The following is an 18,407-nucleotide window of genomic DNA, read 5'->3' on the forward strand; positions in this document are numbered from 1 at the left end:
ATTTTCAGTTCAATATATCCGACTGGCAGGAAACCGGCAACACGGAAAACAATTTTTTTAGGGCTGTATCGAAGTTGCCAAAACCATTAAAAAAAAAAATCTAAACAAATTTTATTTTGGAGAAATAATGTAGACTCACCTGAAATCATCAAAGCAAAATCTCAATATTCAGAATTTAGAACAAAGTTTTTATGTAAACTCTTAGAAATATAGGTCAGGGATTTGTGTCCTAGATCTGTCCATCTTTCTGGTTCGTGGCTCAAGTTTTAATGGAACTTGTTAAATACGGTAAGATTTACCAACACTATGCTTAGGTTTAACAAACAAAACCTTTAATACCGTACTACTTTGCAATTGTTAGACCTTTTTAACGTCTATATATTTCTTTAAAAACTCTCCAGAGCACTAAAAAAAAGGAATATGCCTTTTAAAAAATTGTAGCCACATCCACCTTACTACAATTTGTTTTTTAATCACGGCTGCTACGTGGTTTTCCTGCCGTCCACACTACTCGAGTTTTCGAGTGCGTAAAACAAAGAGGTTTGGAAGCGCGGCTCGTCCCGTTTCAGTTTCAAAACTCCAGGGGGCAGAAACAAAGACGTTTGGAAACAATGACCCAGTCCCCTGCATTCACATCCTGATTGGTTCTCATGAGTCACAAATCGACTAAGCAAAACGGTGTAAACACTTACTTTAAGTACTAGTTCCACCTTGTCGTCCCTCAAGGAAACAAAATTCCTGCTCTTACTTTCCATTATTGTTGTTTCTCATTCGTAGGGTTTTCAGGTGTGTTAGTATGGACGGGGATTAAAGTGGATAAGGAGCTAAAAACGCTCGTCTGGACAGTGATAATTATAGTTCGAAGATGAAAACCTAGTAGTGTCGATGTAGACTGTAAATCTAGGGGGGGAAATACTCATCATATTTCAGAGATACGGTTAAAATAAGTGTTTGAGTTACTCACGTGGGCAGGGCTGTCTGTGTGAAAGGTTGTAAAGGAAGGGGTAGAACTGCAGACAGCGCAGCAGAGGCAGGCCGGTGCGACACTGCTCACAGCCGGCAAAGGACGAGAAGGAGGATGAGGAGGAAAGAGCCGTCAGCAGAGTGTGGCGGAACAAGGCCAGAGCACCTGTCACATTGCCCTGGGCCAAGTGCACGCTCACCAGACTGAGCAGAGCGTGGGGCTGAGGAAAAACAAAACAAAAAGAATATTATCAGAAAGGACACACATCTGAAAACTGACACTCAGCTTTAGCAGACTTGTTCATCCTACAGGGACATACGGACAAAGAATGGTAAATATTTTTTTGGGGTCATTTATTATTGACTCTTTGCAATTTCCTTCCAAAAATAAGCAGTGTATGTCCATTTCAAGGGGTTCAACCCTTTGACCTTTAAAAGAGTGACTGTTTTTTTCTTTTCTTTTCAAGGCTTTATTCAACAAGATTTTGGAAATGTTCCATATCGATTTCACTCAATGCTGACACCGATAGCTTCTTGCAGAATGTGCATAATTTTCAGCCACACACCCTTTCAATCTCCCATACGTTCTCTTAGGGTTGAAATTGTGAAACTAAATTCATATTTTTGGACGAGGATGAGCGCTTTTTCGGTCATGGCACGAAATACTGCTGGACACCTCCGATTGACTAACGGCTGAAAAAGTGGCCATGACGAGATAATGTTAATATTAGTATGGTTGCTAATGATCAACACATTCTGATAATGCCAGAATATCCTTGTATAACCATGTACGGTGAAATAAAATGGCAACGATGCAAATTTTTTTATATTTAAATAACATTCAGGCCTCTTAACCCTTTACCACAGAGATGCACTTTTTATGTGGTACCATTAGAAAAGTGTTTTTAGTTAACCTGATAAGGAGAAATCTGTTTATACGAGCACATACAGCCAGAGCACGAGATGTCTGTGATTTATTATCTTGTTGGGGATTTATCAATACTGGTGCACTGATGTATTTATATCAGTAAAGAGCAGCAGACAAGTGACTGACGTGACCAAAAGTGTAAACTACAGTGCGACTCCCCAGATGGTGAAGCTATTGTTCCCCAACGTGCCTTTACCTCCGATTGATTGAGCGCCAGCGCTTGCTCCAGCAGTGTTTGTGCGTGGGTGGTCAAGCCGTGGTGCAGCAGCAGGTTAGCGGCGTTGGTGAGGGGCAAGTGGCGGTGGGAAGGCGGAGCCGAGCTCAGCACTTGGCGCAGGCACTGCAGGGCACGGCTGCCGTTGCCTTTGGCTCGCCAGAACAGAGCCGCCTCATTGTGGACCTGCCAGCGGGGGATAGTGGCCTACATGTACAAACAGACTTCAGTCAGCTCGGGAAAGTGACTAAAGAGACTGGGAGCCATTCAGAGTGATTCAAGTGATCGAGTTTGAGTCAGTGTGAAGCATCGCCTCGATGAAAGCGTGAATTCCCAGTCAGTGATTAAAGACAGAAAAAAAAATAGAATGTGCCACTCAACAGATTCAGACATTCATGTATTTTTTTTTACCTGCTTCATAGCTTCAGCTACTCTGGAGCCAATCTGCTCCAGTGACCATCCTCCACTGCGAAGCTGCAGTATCTGTAAACACACACACATTTCACAATTCCACACTTTTCTATACTTCTTTGATATGGCCAGATGTTTCTAAAGTAATTGTTTTAATGTAATTGTAAATGTTTTATGATATGACTAAAACCTATTACAGTTCATTCAGAGAGTATTCAGACCCTTTCTCTTTCCCCCCATGATATTGTTATGTTGCAGACTTGAGCTAAAATCATTTAAATGTATTTTTCATGCATCTTCATCAAACTAAATAACCCAAAGCAAAAACTGAATTTTTGAAAAAAAATTAACACGAGTACAACTGAAATATGGCAACATAATTATTGAAGACTCTTATATTTTAGGATTTAAAAAAGAAGAACAGCAGAAATAGTTTGGAAATGCAAATATTTCCTAACCTGGAAATGACCAAAATCAAATTCAATACTTTTCCATACCCTGCACTTCTTCTGCAAAGTTCCACATATCATAGAAGACGCATACACAAACACATACACACAAAGACTGTACAAAGCACAGTGAATCTGTTAACATGTGGTGCATGGTATGTTTCTATCACACTCATTCTTCTATTGAAACCACACACACACACACACACACACACACACCTTGGAGGCAAAGGGATCTGGCAGTTGCTTCTCTTCCAGCGGCAAGTCTAGTGCGGCTGGCAGGAGGGCTGGATACGGTTTGGGGATGGGACCACAGTCTGGCAGAGCCGCCGTCTGAGGAGGATCGCTCGTCCCATAGAGGAGAGTCGCCACTTGGCTGAATGTACGTAATAAAACAAACGCCGAAGACTCATAATCGTCTCGACTCAAAAAAGAGTCAAAAGAAATTGTACAGTGTATGTTAAATGTGCACTGACCTGAGGGCATGAGTTTCAGGTGGAAGGTAGTAGGTGGGGAGCAGGTGAGCAGGGGGAACACTTGGGTACTCGTGGGCACAGTCGGTCCTCTGAGGCCACAGCATCCTCTGGACGTCCTGAAGCAAAAAAAAAATACATTCTGCCTCTCGTTCTCTGAAACAAAACCATTGTGCATTCTACAACTTTTTCTTCAAGATGAATTTTCGTCAATCCTCACATTCATAAGACCAAATGTGATACAGCTACTACTCCAAGTAGAACAGCCTGGTTTGTCAGGTCCAATGTGGTCTGTGAATTCTATTGTGTGTGCATTAGCATTGTGTTTTACTGCCTTATCTTGCCTGTGTGTGCTCGTGATGGACGCCCCACAGGGCAGCAGCAGGGTCTTGGTCTCCGGACACAGAGGGGTGGAGCTGGGGACTGGCTGCTGTCTGGTTGGAGTTCCGCTCTGACACAAGCGCCACGCTTGACGCGACCGACACCTCCTCTCCGAACTGAGAACGAAAAGAGAAAACGAAAGAGCTGAGAAACAGAAAATGGATTTTCCCCATTTATGTATTTTTTTTTTAAATTGATTTTTAATTGCCTCTAGTGATAAATACCTACAGAAATTTGTCAGTGCCTTGTGGGTTTAAAACCCTGGGCTCATATTCACGTCCTTACGTTCACTTACCTGGACGTAGTGGACGTGCTCGAACAGATCGCCCCGGTGATAGCGCACAGGCAGGTCGAAGGGGCAGTAGAGGCTGCGCTGCTGCTGACCCAGCAGACACATCTGATGGTTCCCTGGAGCGCACGTGAAACGCAATACTTAGACGCTGCTCTGGGCTTCGGAGGACGTGTATGTACCAAATAAGCATGAAGATAAAAGCTACAGTCTTTTCATGCGACTCACAGTGAAATTGCTCTTCTCATGAGTTCCATACAATCACACTTATCTTGCCTTCTACTTCTGTTCTGTCAAGCCAACAATAAAGATCTTCCCTTCTCAAAATTAGTATATGCCACTTTGTTTGAGACCACATGCCTGATTAAATAAACAAATATCTGTGAATTTGAATTTGTTAAATCAAACCCAGCATAGGTCAGCACATTCTCTCTGGATGAAGTTCTACTAAAATGCGCGGGGCGTCCTACCGAGTTGGGCTTCCTTGGCCATCTGGGTCTCGTGGATAATGTTGCGTAGGATCTGCTCTTCCTGCAGCAGCTTGTGCTTGTCCAGTGCCTCCTGCTGGCGGAGGTAGTGATCGTGCTGCTTCTGGTACTCCTTCAGCTCATTCAGCGTCCGCTGCAGGGATCTATAAATAAAAGGAGAAAAACGGGGACAGGAAATACTGTACAGGGCCGTTGGCTGAAATGCAAAGCGGGGTATCTGCGGAAAAGCTCCACTGCATTGAAGAGCAGAACTCTGACTCTCTGGTCAGCTAAAAGGTATTTTTTTGTAACACAGACTGAATGACACGCAGACATCTTCCTTGCAAGCCCCTGTAGGTTGTAATCCTCATTGTTCAAACTGAAATAAAGTGGACAGCCTCTAGGTACTAAAACCTGCTTACAAGATTAAATATTGGTACATTTTTATATTTCGAACTGCGAAAAGAAAGAGAAAAAACAGGAGAAACAATTACTACAATGCCTCCTCATCGCGACTTAACCCAGGATTATAACAGTATACTTGTACATTAAGCTGACTGAGCTGAAATGAGTGTATCGCGTCAGGGTTGCCCTACCTGTGCTGGGCTTCGAGTCGCTGCTCCAGCTTCTGCTGACAGAGCACGGCGTGCTTCCTCCTCAGGGCCTGCTCGAAGCCCGGCTGGGCCTGCAGCGCCTGCTCGTAGCACAGCACCGAGTGGTTGTATTCCCCGAGCATCTGGTCGGACAGTGGCAGAAGGGGAGACGGTGATATGGCACGGGGTCAAATGTGGATTTGTTTCATCAGAGGAAATCATACAGGGAAATAAAACAATAATAACACAACTAAAAAGAATAAGGAATAAAATATGGGCAAGATGGTGAGACTCTTGACTCGAGTCGAGCCTCAGACGGGTGTCTGACGTGGGCTGTGTCGCTGCTCTAACCTGTAAACATGGGCACAAGACTAAACCACCAGGCACAGGTGAGGTGACTTTCGTGCCCCTAGTGGTTCATGGTGGTATTATTGTTTGGTTAACTGTCGTAAAAAGAGGCTGAAGTAGCAAGACGCAGGTAGTTTTTCTCAGAGCTGGTTGCAGAGGAAGTAGTCAACACCACTCTGGATGCTTTGGAATCGTTGACGCAATTAATTTGTGCCATATATCAACTTGTCATATTTTCGTGAAAACCGCATACGCCGGCCCATAGTGCGGGATAATTGCTGACGGTGATTACACTCTGCAATTAGTTTTATCATCATAATGACAAGTTTAATCCCAAAAAGTTGTTTATTTCTGCTTTAAGGAAACAAAAATTCTGATAGCGTTTCATTAACCAGTTGGTAGGTCTGTGTTTTGTTTTTTTTGACTTACAGCATAAATGTTGCCTAAGGTGTAGTGGCTGGTGAAGAGGTCAGACGTGAGGTCCAGGGCAGCGTGGGCGAGAATAGCAGCGTCTGCTGAGAAATGGGCGCGGTGCAGGACGTTGGCCATGTTGACCAGGGCTACATCCTTGTGCAGCCTACGAGTGCAGTAAAATAAACACACACATGAGAATGTGGACATCTGTGAGCAGCCTCAGTTAACATAGTACAGTATGTCGGTGCATTGGGTTTCTGGCCATTGAGAGAGTACCTCGGGGAGAAATGCAGAGCACGGACGACGCAGTCCACTGCCTTCTGAGGCTCGTTCTTCATACGCCAGTAAAATGACGCCATGTTGTATAGCACCCAGGACGACGAATTCTGGAAAGCACAGAAATAAGAAGATAGTTCTTCTGCTGGCTTTTTTTCTCTACACACATCTCATATTTTAGTCTAAAGGCTATAAAAGTTGTTGTGTCAGTCCTTACCCTCAGTAAACCTTGATGGATGCGGTGGCCCACCTCATCGACACTGCGGCCTAGCTTTTGAGACAGTGCACTAAAAATGGGATCCTCCTTGGAAAGAAGAGGGGAGGTCAAGTTTGCTCTCTCCTGCACGCCCTGCAACAGACAAAATGTCAGAAATGTATTACTTGTAATTTTCAGCATGTGACGTGTGACGTGTAACAAAAATGCTGTTCTCAATTAAATGTATTGGATTCATCTTGTTTGTACAATCTGAGCCTGACTAAATGTAAACTTGATTCATTGGCACCATTGCTCTGGCCACACTTAAAAAACTGTAGTTGGATAAGAATGCAACTTCAAGATAAAAATAGCATGTTGTTCTTGAGATCTGGACACAGATAACTGCACATCTCCATCCGGGAACCCTTAATTCTGAAAGGGTCACAGAATATAAATGTTTTGGCGTCTGGCACAAAAAGAAATGTACTTTTTCTACAGAAACAAAACCAGCTTCCCATTGCATTCACAGGCACTACAAAACAGTGCATTTAGCTGTTACTGTGCACCAAAGATGAAGCAGGTCAGAGCCGATTTCAGTGAAAATGAAAAGGTACAAGTTTGTTCCCCGTGGTTTGCGGCACGACAATAATATTATGCTTGTGTAAATACGTGTGTATTGTAGGCAATGTGGCCCGTCCATTGCGGGCATCTCTCAACCTGTTTACTGGGTCAACACACTTAAAGCTTGAAACTCTGAAGGTGCACGACGGTATGAATCACTGAGCTGCTCCCCACTTCTTTCAAGTGGTTAGACGAGAGAACCGAGGACAATGAAAGTTCTCACCACCATTTACATCATGACAAAGAATCTCCTATTCCAAAATTTTGAAATCCCAGATCACACTGGTAAAGACAAAAAAATTGGCCGAATGTGAATCATCCTACCTATGCCAACAACGTGATCCATGGCTCGTTTTTAAGGCGTGATATCAAACCACCTGTGTGAAACAACTTTTCACTAAAGTCCCTCCATCCTAAACTAATCCTTTATGATTCAAGGTGCCACTGACGTTTACCACCGTGTCATTGATAATGGAATTGTAAAAAAAACAAGGTGTGACCTAAACCGTGTGTAGGTGGTGCAACCAACTGAGAAAAATTTGGCAGCAGCGGTGCAAACCGTGGAAAAAAAATGTGGATCACTGAAACCATTTTCCCCTTACGTCTGGATAACTTGGCTCTAATCTATTGACACGCAGCTGCCTCCACTATCGGCCTTTTTGATTTCATTACACATTCAGACTTTAGGGTCAATACTGAAAGTAGGTAAAACACTCAGCACTGCAGTTTGTTTGCTACGGTTGACTGGGGCCTCCCTGACGGAGAAACCTAATAAACTTTGGAATTCATACATTTGCTAAGTCTTTGCCATTAAATATCCCGCTTACAACTTTTTGTGCTCTTGAAATTTGGTCCATGCTTAAATTGCTCAAGTGATTAGCCGATGCTTCACTAACCCTGTGTGCCAGAACTGAGCTACATCAGACTGCTTTTGCTGTTGGAAAATCAAAACACTCATCAATCAATATCATATCAATACTTAAAAGACAATTGTTGAAGTTCATCCCATATCTGCTTTAACTGAGAGCCAATGTTCCGGTTGGATTTCATCATCTTCTGTTCATACATCCGTTAAATAATTTTCCAGTGAAACTGTAAAGTGTTGTGGTAAAAAAAAGCATGTAAGGGCTGCCAAACTAGGGTTTAAATACATTCCCAAAAGGATGCAGACATTTGCTGAAAAACGATCTATTTTTAAATTAATATACATTAGAGATGGGAGAGTACTTTTTACAAATGCCGTAACAGCATCGCCCTCTTAAAAACAAAGGCATTTTAGAGCCAACAAAATATTCACCGTGTGACGCCCAGACGAGCCATTTCTATCTTGCTCTATTTTTTGAGCAAAGCTTCGACGAGTTTGACCTCCACTCACCCTGAGGTGCTGGAAAGCATGGATACTGTAAGGTAGTTCAAACGCTCTCGCACAGTCAGGCTTTTCTAGATCTGGAGGCAGAGCTGACCGGGAATCCACATAGTCTTCGGGACTGCAGGGAGCAGAGAGAGAGAGGGGAACAAAAACAACACCTTAAAGAATCATCCACCAAGATGAGAAAAAAATAAAAATGTTTGGCGATGAGGTGTTTCATTGGCAAGAGCTCACCTGATGTCTTTGCCTTCCAATGAGATGTAAGTGCCATCGTACAGGTCCAGGTCTCCCAGGGGAACCTTGGCCATGACGCAGTCCGCGTCTTCTTTGTAGTGTCTCTGCTCGAGCCCCGTGTCCCGGTCCTCGTTCTCCTCGATGTGGATTTTCTGTGCCACGAGCTGCTTCTGCTCCGACGATCGACAAGCAAGGACGAAGACAGTTGACAGAAGATGTAACACTTGCCACACTCTCTCCTTGGCGAGATTGAATTTGACACAGAAAACGTCACATACACTTTGACAACAACCTTTGCACAGTGACACAGAGTGGAAACACACACACACACACACACACACACACACACACACACACACACACACACACACACACACACACACACACACACCTCGAGCTTCTTGAGGTAGTTAACGCGGGCCTCTTGCCTCATGAAGATCACAACGTCGTGTGGATGCTTCAGATTCAAAGGTGAGTCGACCTGGGACAGACACAATGTGCGGTAAGGTCAGACACAGTGACATGCGCGAGGAGTATTCAAAAAATGAACAGCATCCTAAACAGCAGCTGACTGACTCGTGTGACATGACATGACAGTTTATTCAAGGGTCTATGAACTGTCTACTGCGGACGTGCAAACTCAGCAGTGTCTGTCACATAGACATGGACACGACTTCATCGTCTCTTTGCTGAAGGTGGCAGCTGTCATCATGGTCATTTGCACCAACTCACAATAGCGTTAACAGTGGAATATCTATGAGGGAAGTTGCGGAAGTTGACATGAGCCTGAAACGTATTGGTCATCTTGACCTCAAACACCACAACGTCAGGTAGCTGGTGACTTAGCCAGATGGTTGTTGTTCTTTTGTAATGCCATTTAAGTTACCATCTAAACGACTCTTGCCGAGTTGGAAATGAATTACTAAGCTAACCCAATGATAAAAAAAAAAATCACAACAAAACGTCACGGTTGCCGCTAACACAAACAGTTAGCTGCAGCAAGCTAGCCGGCTAGCGTGAGCGGGTTAGCAACGAGCTTAGCTGACTGGCGCTAACCTGTTGTTGGATCTTCCCGTCCTCCGTGACGACCCAGTGGGTCGTGGCTCCGGCGGAGTCCGCCAGCAGCGCGCAGAGGAGCACGAACAGCCCACCCCGGAGCGACGACTCTCGCGGACAGTTGCCGCGACGGGGCAGAGACTCGGGGCAGATTTCCCTGGTGTCCGCCATCTTTTTCTCGTCTCCTTTAGCTCTCTGTGGTGGTGGCGGCGGCGACTGCAACGCCGGCCTCCGGCCACGCGGCGGCGCTGCTGGCGATTTCGCCGCAACAGAGAGAAACGGTAAAAAAAAAACAAAAAAAAAACAACTCTCATGACGTTTGGGGATTTTTATGTATTTATTTTAATTTTGTTTTATTCTGTTTTGGTTGTTTTGGTTCTTGTTTTGGGTAGAAAACTCTGGCTCACACTCCAACATAGTAGGTGGCGGTAATGCACCATAACGCTGGTTGCCGCCCGCCAAAGAAAAAGAAGAAGAATGACGTTTGACGTTTGACGTTTGGTGCAAGAAAGTGAAGGGAAAGTGGCAAAGCAATGGGACAATGGGAAGAAAGGACGATGGTTTTACAGAGTTCAAAGGAAAGTGGGAGAAATGAGGTTTGCAGGGAGGAACAGGAGACAAGAGACAATAATATCAAGACTTAGGTTTGGACAAACTGGACTAAACAGCACATTATTCAAAAGAGGTCAACATCATACAGATAAATGTGACCACTGTAGCCAGGAAGAAACAACAGAGCATGTAATGCTGCACTGTCGAAAAATATGAGCAAGAAAGAAGGCATCTTATTCAAAAGCTCAGAAAGAAAAAAAAGTACAGTTTAATCTAGTAGACATTCTACAGAGGAACACAGATAATATGATAATTATAATAATATATTTAATTTAGAGAGCACTTTTCATTGCTAAAAGCAATCTCAAAGTGCTACGGAGTAACACAAAAATAAATATAGAAACAATAAATAGGTTAAAAAAAGAAAAAGAAAGAAAGAAAAGAAAAAAATCAGTAGGTTGACAGATGAATGATATCAAGTCATATTTCAGTGTCTTAGACAAACAAATGTAATTGTGAAGATATAATTTTTGTTTTGTTTGTTTTGTTTTGTTTTGTTTGTTTATTATTAAGTGTGTTTGTTTTCTTTGGTTAGCGATGCTGAGCCACACTCCCCGCCAGTTGGTGGCGGTTGTGCGCCAATTTGTTGTTTTGGCAACTGTCAAAAAAAAAAAAAAAAAAATCCCAGAAGAAGAAGAAGTAGAAGAAGAAGAAGAAGAAGAAGTAGAAGGAGTAGAAGAAGAACGTTTTAGGGGGAAAAAACAGGAAATTCTGTAGAAACGAAAAGTCTTGGGAAGTTTTCACGTCAAAGGTATGTTGTAAGAATTGTATATATATATGTTTATATGTATATACATATATATATATATACTTGTTAGCACAAGTAGTCAGTGCTTGTGTGACGCTGCCGTTGCCGATGAGGACGCGTGTTTGTTTCCTGTTTCTTTGGTCAGCGCCGTTTCTTTTTCCGACTTGTTAGCACACCTCGGAGTGGAACAGTACCCGGTCCCGCTGCGTGACAGCACCGGCGACGGTGTCCGGCATTGTTTCATTATTGCTGCCGTGTCGACGACGGCACACGTTGCAGTCTGTCGTCAGCCGCACGAAGGGCAGACGTGGTGGTTTCGATGTGTGTGCACACGAGCTGCAGCGGCGCTCCTCGGTTGTGTTGACGTTTAACTTACAATGACACCTCATAACCACTGTGCTACCCTTGTTTAGATCATGTCAATACAGTTGTATCACTATCATATCCTTCTTCGTACGCAGAGTTGCCATGAGTGACCAGGGAAAGATCATTCAACCGAAATTCAAGGCTCAAGCGTCACATGGTGTCCGTGTGTTGGCCTTGAAAAGTTATGCGAAATGTTATTTACAAATCTATCTTATCTTTATGTAATATCCATTTTCAAGCCTCCTAATTTTTGTTTATGATCAGTGTTTCCCCTACCATTGAATTGGGGGGGTCCAACGGGAGCCCCGCCCCCTCTGAAAAGTCAAATTCATGTTAATATTTTATTTATTTATTTATGTATGTAAGTAATTTAAGGTCACTTTCCTTACACACCTAATTCCTCATTCCTCGTTCAAGATTGTGGATGAAACTTAACGTGATTTGTGAAACCTAACCCTAACGAGCCCTAACCCCCCCCCCCCCCCCCCCCCCCAAAAAAAAAACTAGTAAACCTAGAGGAAACAATTATGATGTTACCAAAAATCCCCAGTCCTATTGTTCCAGACTTAATGTGAAATCCTCATCTTAAAGCGTTAATCCATCAATTTACTGCGACTTACCCAGGTCCGGTTCGTTGGCACTCCTCAGTTAATGACAATATTCGTAATCATTTTTAAATACTGCTGGGAAAACCTTATAAAAATGTTTGTAAATTCATATAATTTGTAAATGAGTCTAGGGCCTCGATAGTATTGTTTTTCCCACTAAGGCCAGAATGACTGTGAAACAGATATATAATTTCATTTCGTTTTCACTTAGAAAAAACCCCCACTTACGAGTCATGTGGAGGTGGTCTAAATTTGCTTTATTGAGAACATGAATGGTTTGATTGTTTGTCTCTGTGGTCGTGATAGAATTATAGAGCTGAAATCAGTCAGTCAGAGAGAGAACATTGACCATTTACGTCGCTTCTCAAGCAAAGATACAACTTATTATTCCCTAATTGTGATTATTCAGTCATGACAACAATTGTTAGTTGCTGCAGTGAAGCTTCCTCATAGAAATGCTATTAAATAAACCGACCATGGTTTATGCTGTTGTCTATATGACATAACAGTATCTCAGGGTTTAAGGATTCTTTGTATATGTGCTGTTACAGAGCCTGGCTGTCCTAGATAAATTATTGAAGAAAGAATAAAAACATGTACATCCCTGTACCACTCTCCACAGATGGCCTGCTTTGATAGCAATAAGGGGAGTCTGGAGGAGGACAGCTTTGATGGAGCTGTCGGCGGAGAGCTGTCCAGTTGTGCCTTGGCAATGCTGGAGAAGGAGCGGGAATCCCTCCTCAGCCCGTCAGAGGGCCCCGGGACCCTCAACAGCAGCAGCACCTCCACCAGTCTTCAGGCCGCCGACCCCGTCCAGGGCTACGACGTGGAATTCGACCCGCACCTGGAGCCCAAATACGAGTGCCCCATCTGCCTCATGGCGCTGAGGAACGCCGTTCAAACACCCTGTGGCCACCGCTTCTGCAAGAACTGCATCGAGAAGTCAATTCGGTACGCTGTTGTGCAACTCTCCAAATAACTTTTGAGGCCAACTCAGATTTATGTATTTGTTTAAAATGCTGTCACCATCTTGAATAGTAATTCCGAAAGTAAATGTCCTCTAGGTTTGTGTATTTTGAGAGTAGCTCTGCTGCTCAAATAATAAATCACTGTGCAGATAATCCGTCATGCTCGGGCCTAAATCACTGCTGTTCTTGGTAAACAGTGACACGGGACAGAGATGCCCTGTGGACAACGAAATGCTCACAGAAGATCAGCTGTTCCCTGATAACTTTGCCAAACGGGAGATTCTGTCACTGACGGTTCGCTGTCCAAACTCCGGCTGTGTTGACAAAATGGAGCTACGACAACTGGAGGTGAGATTTTTTTTTTTTTACGACTCACGGTCATCTGTGATTTTGAATGCAGCTCAAAGGAGAATATGGAAACAGAAAACTAATAGTTATAAGACCAGGATTTTTAAAGTGACCATGGGTTGCAATAAGCTAGCACGACGGTTTTTAAATGATATTCAGATAATTGTGATCATGTAAAAGCGTTTTTGCAGACCATAACTAATCACAAAACATGTAATAGATAGATATATGTACTTAATTGATCCATCTATCAATCTAACTGGGATCTTTTATGGTTGATCTAAAACGACCATTGACCACTAACCTCTGAAAATAAGAGGGAAGTCTTCAACAGGTTGTGTGCACTCTGAGATTCCCGCAGAACAAGTTGGAGTTTTCTGTCGTAGCACCATCAAACTTAAGTTATGGTGAATCATAACACCAGCAGACCTAAAAGGGTCTTGGTCAAGGATCTTTGTAGCTGTCATCTACAAGTTGCTTCCACACACGAAGGATGTATCTTTTTACTTTGGCGTGTAAAAAACTGTCAAGTAAAGAGCTGCATCTTTCTCTGGTTTAGACGGTGAAAATGTTATATATATATATATATATATATATATATATAGACACACACACATGAGCTGCTGCTGTGTCACAACAGAATAAATGGAACTGCCTCGTTTCAATATATCGTTTCCCTTCCAGAATCATTTGGCGCACTGTCAGTTTGCGACGGAGCCCTGCCCACAGTGCCAGCAGTCGGTGAGGAAGAGCCACTTAGAGGAGCACACGACTGTCGAGTGCCAAAGGAGACCCATGTCCTGTCCAGATTGTGTGGCCTGCTTTGTTTACGAGGACAGAGAGGTGACTGGTGACTCGCTTGTGCGATTGCTCCTGCTGCCTTTTTCCCCCCAGAATAGTTACCCCCCAAAATAATCCTCAGTGAATTGTCTTATCAGTGAGGATTAGTCATCTTACGATCTGGTTTCTTTGTTGCTCCTTCAGCTTCACGAGCAGCAGTGTCCCTTTGCCAACGTCAAGTGCCACTACTGTGAGATGGATCTCATCAGAGACCAGGTGAGTGCCTCAGCGTCTGGCCAATCACAATGTTGTTGCTTTTTTTTAAAGTGAGAAGTAGTCAATTGTTAATCAGTGGCGCTAACGTCCCTTAACAAGAACTTCTCTTTTATTTTAAATGACGGGGAGCCGTTCCTCACCCAGTCACACTTCTGCATTACCAAGTGCAAACAGTGATGTTAAATTTTTTCTTTCAAACTTTTCTTTAGATTTTCCCACAACTATACAGTAACAACCAGCTTCTTGAAGTGTTTGTTAAAAACCTGATTTGAATAAATAAACATGAATATAACCGAGGTTATCACGTTCTCTGTTTGCAGATTGAATCTCATTGTGATACAGATTGCCCCAAAGCACCTATCGCCTGTAACTTCAGCACCTTTGGGTGCAAGGAAAGGGTAGGTGATCCAATTCAAATTTTTCTTCTACACACTCATACAATCCTTGAAAACTCGTCCCCCCACAGACCAGATGTCACAAAGAAAAATGGTTTCGCCCTCCGCAGATGCAGCGCCACAACCTGGCTCAGCACATGCAGGAGTTCACGCAGATGCACATGTGGTACATGGCGGAGTTCCTGCGCGGCCTCAGCCTCAATGGCACCGCGCCCAGATCCCTGCGGGCGCACGGACCATCTGCGTCGACCGAGGACCAGGGAGCCGCGGCGTCGGCGTCCGCCTCTTCCTCTGCCTCCGGGGGGCCCAGAGGAGCAGCGAGCTGCAGCGGCAGCTGTGCTCCGGCTCCGCCTCCGCCCAGCGAGGAGATGCAGCGGCTCCGGGAAATGGACGGACGGCTGGTGAAGCAGGATCACCAGCTGCGTGAGCTCATCATCTTAAAAGAAACGCAGGTAGAGGATGTCCACCTGCCTCGGAATACTATTATGTGCATATGTGCACTTTTTTATTTTTTAAATCATTTCGTTATTTGTAAAAATTAGCTTGTAGAAAAAATATAGCATAGCTCTTTATTAGTTTAAAGGATGAGTAAGAAGATGTCTCCAGTACTGTAGCCTCTCTGCTGCCCTTATATATAAAATATATATGAAAATACTCTTCATTTCTTTGAAGAAGAGGAAGACTAAGGAAATGAATTCAGATATTACATAATTAAAAGTGTTAAGAGTGAAATGTAATTTTACGAATTTCAACACTTAAAAAATACAACCTGCCACCTTGATTTCAACTTCTGATACTCGTATTTGCCCAATTCAATTTCTTTCTAGGGCTGCAACTAATGATTATTTTCATTATCCATTAATCTGTCGATTATTTTCTCGATTAATCGATTAGTAGTTTGGTCAGGAAATGCTGAAGAATGTCTTGGTTTTGTCCACACACCAAAGATATTTAGTTTACTGTAACAGGAGCGAAGAAACCAGAAAAAATTCACATTTAAGAAGCTGAAATCAGAGAAAAAAAATATTCCCCCACAAAAACAGTTTTTTTTAATTTGATTAATCGATCATCAAAATAGATTATCAAAATAGAGCTGTTGCAGCTCTAATTCTTTTAAAGAGAGGAAACATTTTGACTAAAATGTAACGACTTTTCGTCGAGTAAAACTATGAAGGATAAACATGACTTGAATGGGACTAAAACTAATAAGCATTTCAGTCTAAAGACTAAGACTAAATCTAAAATAGCTGCCAAAATGAACACTGTCGCTAATCCATTTATGTTGGTTGTTGGTGACTCTTTAGATCTTGTCACCATTGTCTTCAAGCCTCTGTCCAATCTCGTTCACAGGCAGGCCAGCTTGCGGAACTCAGGCGCAGGGTGTCGACGCTAGAGGACACCGTTAAGGAGCTGGAGGCCCAGCAGTGCCGCGGCATCTTCGTGTGGCGCCTCAAAGGTTTCTCCGCCCACCTGCGGAACCAAGAGGCCGGGCTGCCGGTGGTGGAGCACAGCCCCGGCTTCTACACGGGCTGCCCGGGCTACAAGCTGTGTCTGCGCTTGCACCTGCAGACGCCCAACGCGCTGCGCTGCTCCAACTACATCTCGCTCTTCGTGCACACCATGCAGGGGGCGTTCGACGCGCAGCTCACCTGGCCGTTCCAGGGCACCATCCGGCTCGCCATCCTCGACCAGGGCCCCGAGGGCCAGCACCACATGGAGGTGATGGAAACCAAGCCCGACCTGCAGGCCTTCCAGAGGCCCACCATCCAGCGCAACCCCAAGGGATTCGGCTACGTCACCTTCATGCACCTGCACCAGCTGGGTCAGAAAGCCTTCGTCAAAGACGACACGCTGCTCATCCGCTGCGAGGTGACGCCGCGCTTTGACAGTATGCCTCACCGCGAGGGGCCCGCCGTGCAGCCTCGAGGACCCGAGGCATCGGTTTGACGGGACTTGAAGTGGAACTTGGAATCATCATCTTTACACTGAAATATATATATATATAAATATATTCCAATACTGCTCGGTTCATTTTATTGGACGACATCGGGAGGAGGAAGACCGATGTTGACAATGATGTAAAAACTTGGAAAACCGCAAATATGCTAGTATTTATTTGCTTGCCGGCTTTAAAATGTCAACAAATTTTTTTTGATATGTTTTAACAGATAAATGCAGTACAATCCTTTCTTTTTTTTTTTGATAATGAAAATGTATGTTCTAACCCACTAGGTACCAATCGTGTAAATTATCAATGTTTCATCAGCTCGAGGTGACCAGTTCAAGATGTATTCATGCTGCCTGTTGACTGAGCATTACTAGAGACCTTGCTCTCTTCTCTTTTTTTTGGAGATGGCACTAAATGTTAAAGGAACCCTGTGGAGTTGTAGACCTCCTGGCTCCATCCTCTATTAGCACATACGCGAGGAGCCACCGACGTGTACAGAGGCGTGTGGAGGACTGCAGAGGGCGGTGGTGCAAAGAAGAAGAATGAAGACTTGGGTAGCATTTTTTTGGTTTGTTGTCGTAGTGACTACGGTCGAAAATTGTGAAAAACACGATCTTTGATCCAAAAACCCTTTTTCCTCGACCTTCATGCATATTTTGAGACTGCAAGTTTCAGAAAAAAGTTTCAGAAAAGTCTGCTTTGTGTTGAAGGAAATGCATTCAACACATTTGTTGGACCATCAGAAACACGAGACTTGTAAACATGTTGTGTCACAAGTTACACAAAAACCTTTTTTTGTTTTCACCCGTTATTGTGTTGGTTTGCTTGTTTGTCAGCGGGATTACGCAAAAACTACTGAACGGATTTCCACGAAATTTGGTGGACGGATGGGACATGGGCCAAGAAAGAAGCCCTCAATTTTGGCGCAAATCCAGAATTTTTTTTTCATCACGGTCCTCAACATTGCTCGATATAGAGTTTGTTGACATTTTTACCAATTTTTTTATTCATGAATCTCGATGAAACATATCTATGAGTGTGTGCAATTCCCCAAATGCCGATCATGATTCCCAATCTGCATTGGGTTTTTTGAGCATTGCTGTAAGGCTTGAATTTTGAGAGACATGGCGGAGGTTTTTAAATCAAAGGTCATTAAAAGAATTAGGAATATCAATATACAAATTCATATGCTCTCGTCAAATTCAAGATTCAGTGCTGCTGTTTTTTTCTGTTTGCGGTGTCACTGTGAAATACACCCTCTGTCAACATGGAGGATTTCACTGTTTCATCACCTCTTGTGGGGGTTTTTTTTGTGCTGAACACATGAAAGCGAAGCAGGTTTGACACAAAGTTGCTCATTCCGCTATTGACAGAATTCCCGGTGCCTTTCACACAAGCTCCTGCCAAATGTGACTTTAGGAAAAATATGTAGAGAGTAGACCGACGTGACAGGTTTGTGTCTTTGCTCTAAAATAACGTGCTGCCTCTTAAATCTTCCTCAGATGTAGATGATAAACTTTAAGCTTGCCTTATTGTACTGACATGATTTGCCTGGTTACATTGAATGTGTTGTCATGAATCTCAGCATGTGATCTAATACTGATGGAAATAGCCTTAAATTAAAGCTAAGCAGATCAACTATATATTGACTAATGCCTGCATTGACACATCGTGAT

The 18,407-nt window shown here is 43.5% G+C and overlaps 2 protein-coding genes across 5 annotated transcripts in view; one reads left to right on the plus strand and one right to left on the minus strand.

The window, feature by feature from the left end:
• ttc17 (tetratricopeptide repeat domain 17) overlaps positions 1–9,891 on the minus strand; it is a 29,505-nt gene extending 19,614 nt beyond the window's left edge. For 3 of the 4 annotated variants that reach the window (XR_007030561.1, XR_007030560.1, XM_035627960.2), the window contains exons 1-16: positions 9,683–9,888; positions 9,018–9,107; positions 8,627–8,796; positions 8,399–8,510; positions 6,424–6,555; positions 6,207–6,316; positions 5,946–6,093; positions 5,172–5,311; positions 4,579–4,739; positions 4,115–4,227; positions 3,783–3,935; positions 3,442–3,557; positions 3,185–3,341; positions 2,517–2,588; positions 2,088–2,312; positions 965–1,184 (exon numbers count right to left, since the gene is read on the minus strand). Coding sequence is in view for 1 of the 4 variants with exons in the window: in XM_035627960.2 (XP_035483853.2) it covers positions 965–1,184; positions 2,088–2,312; positions 2,517–2,588; positions 3,185–3,341; positions 3,442–3,557; positions 3,783–3,935; positions 4,115–4,227; positions 4,579–4,739; positions 5,172–5,311; positions 5,946–6,093; positions 6,207–6,316; positions 6,424–6,555; positions 8,399–8,510; positions 8,627–8,796; positions 9,018–9,107; positions 9,683–9,853 (2,290 nt within the window). In the remaining 3 variants the exon portion in view is untranslated. Of the gene's footprint in view, positions 1–964; positions 1,185–2,087; positions 2,313–2,516; positions 2,589–3,184; positions 3,342–3,441; positions 3,558–3,782; positions 3,936–4,114; positions 4,228–4,578; positions 4,740–5,171; positions 5,312–5,945; positions 6,094–6,206; positions 6,317–6,423; positions 6,556–8,398; positions 8,511–8,626; positions 8,797–9,017; positions 9,108–9,682 lie in introns of all 4 variants that reach the window. The other variant, XR_007030562.1, reaches the window with a different exon arrangement.
• A 324-nt stretch (positions 9,892–10,215) lies between these two features.
• Positions 10,216–18,374, plus strand: traf6 (TNF receptor-associated factor 6). Its single transcript, XM_035627961.2, has 8 exons — positions 10,216–11,045; positions 12,639–12,967; positions 13,182–13,332; positions 14,017–14,175; positions 14,317–14,388; positions 14,709–14,786; positions 14,894–15,235; positions 16,134–18,374. Exons 2-8 carry the CDS (start codon positions 12,639–12,641, stop codon positions 16,728–16,730), a joined length of 1,728 nt encoding a protein of 575 aa, XP_035483854.1. The 5' UTR covers positions 10,216–11,045; the 3' UTR covers positions 16,731–18,374.
• The last annotated feature ends 33 nt before the right edge of the window (positions 18,375–18,407 follow it).

Source organism: Scophthalmus maximus, chromosome 4 (genome assembly GCF_022379125.1).
Source record: "Scophthalmus maximus strain ysfricsl-2021 chromosome 4, ASM2237912v1, whole genome shotgun sequence".
Lineage (NCBI taxonomy): Eukaryota > Metazoa > Chordata > Actinopteri > Pleuronectiformes > Scophthalmidae > Scophthalmus > Scophthalmus maximus.

Excerpts from the sequence above, each read along its gene's own strand:
- traf6 (XM_035627961.2), top strand. The coding sequence starts at position 12,639 with ATGGCCTGCTTTGATAGCAATAAGGGGAGTCTGGAGGAGGACAGCTTT. Across the intron at positions 12,968-13,181 it reads TGCATCGAGAAGTCAATTCG|TGACACGGGACAGAGATGCC; the intron begins GTACGCTGTTGT and ends CTTGGTAAACAG. Across the intron at positions 15,236-16,133 it reads TCATCTTAAAAGAAACGCAG|GCAGGCCAGCTTGCGGAACT; the intron begins GTAGAGGATGTC and ends TCTCGTTCACAG.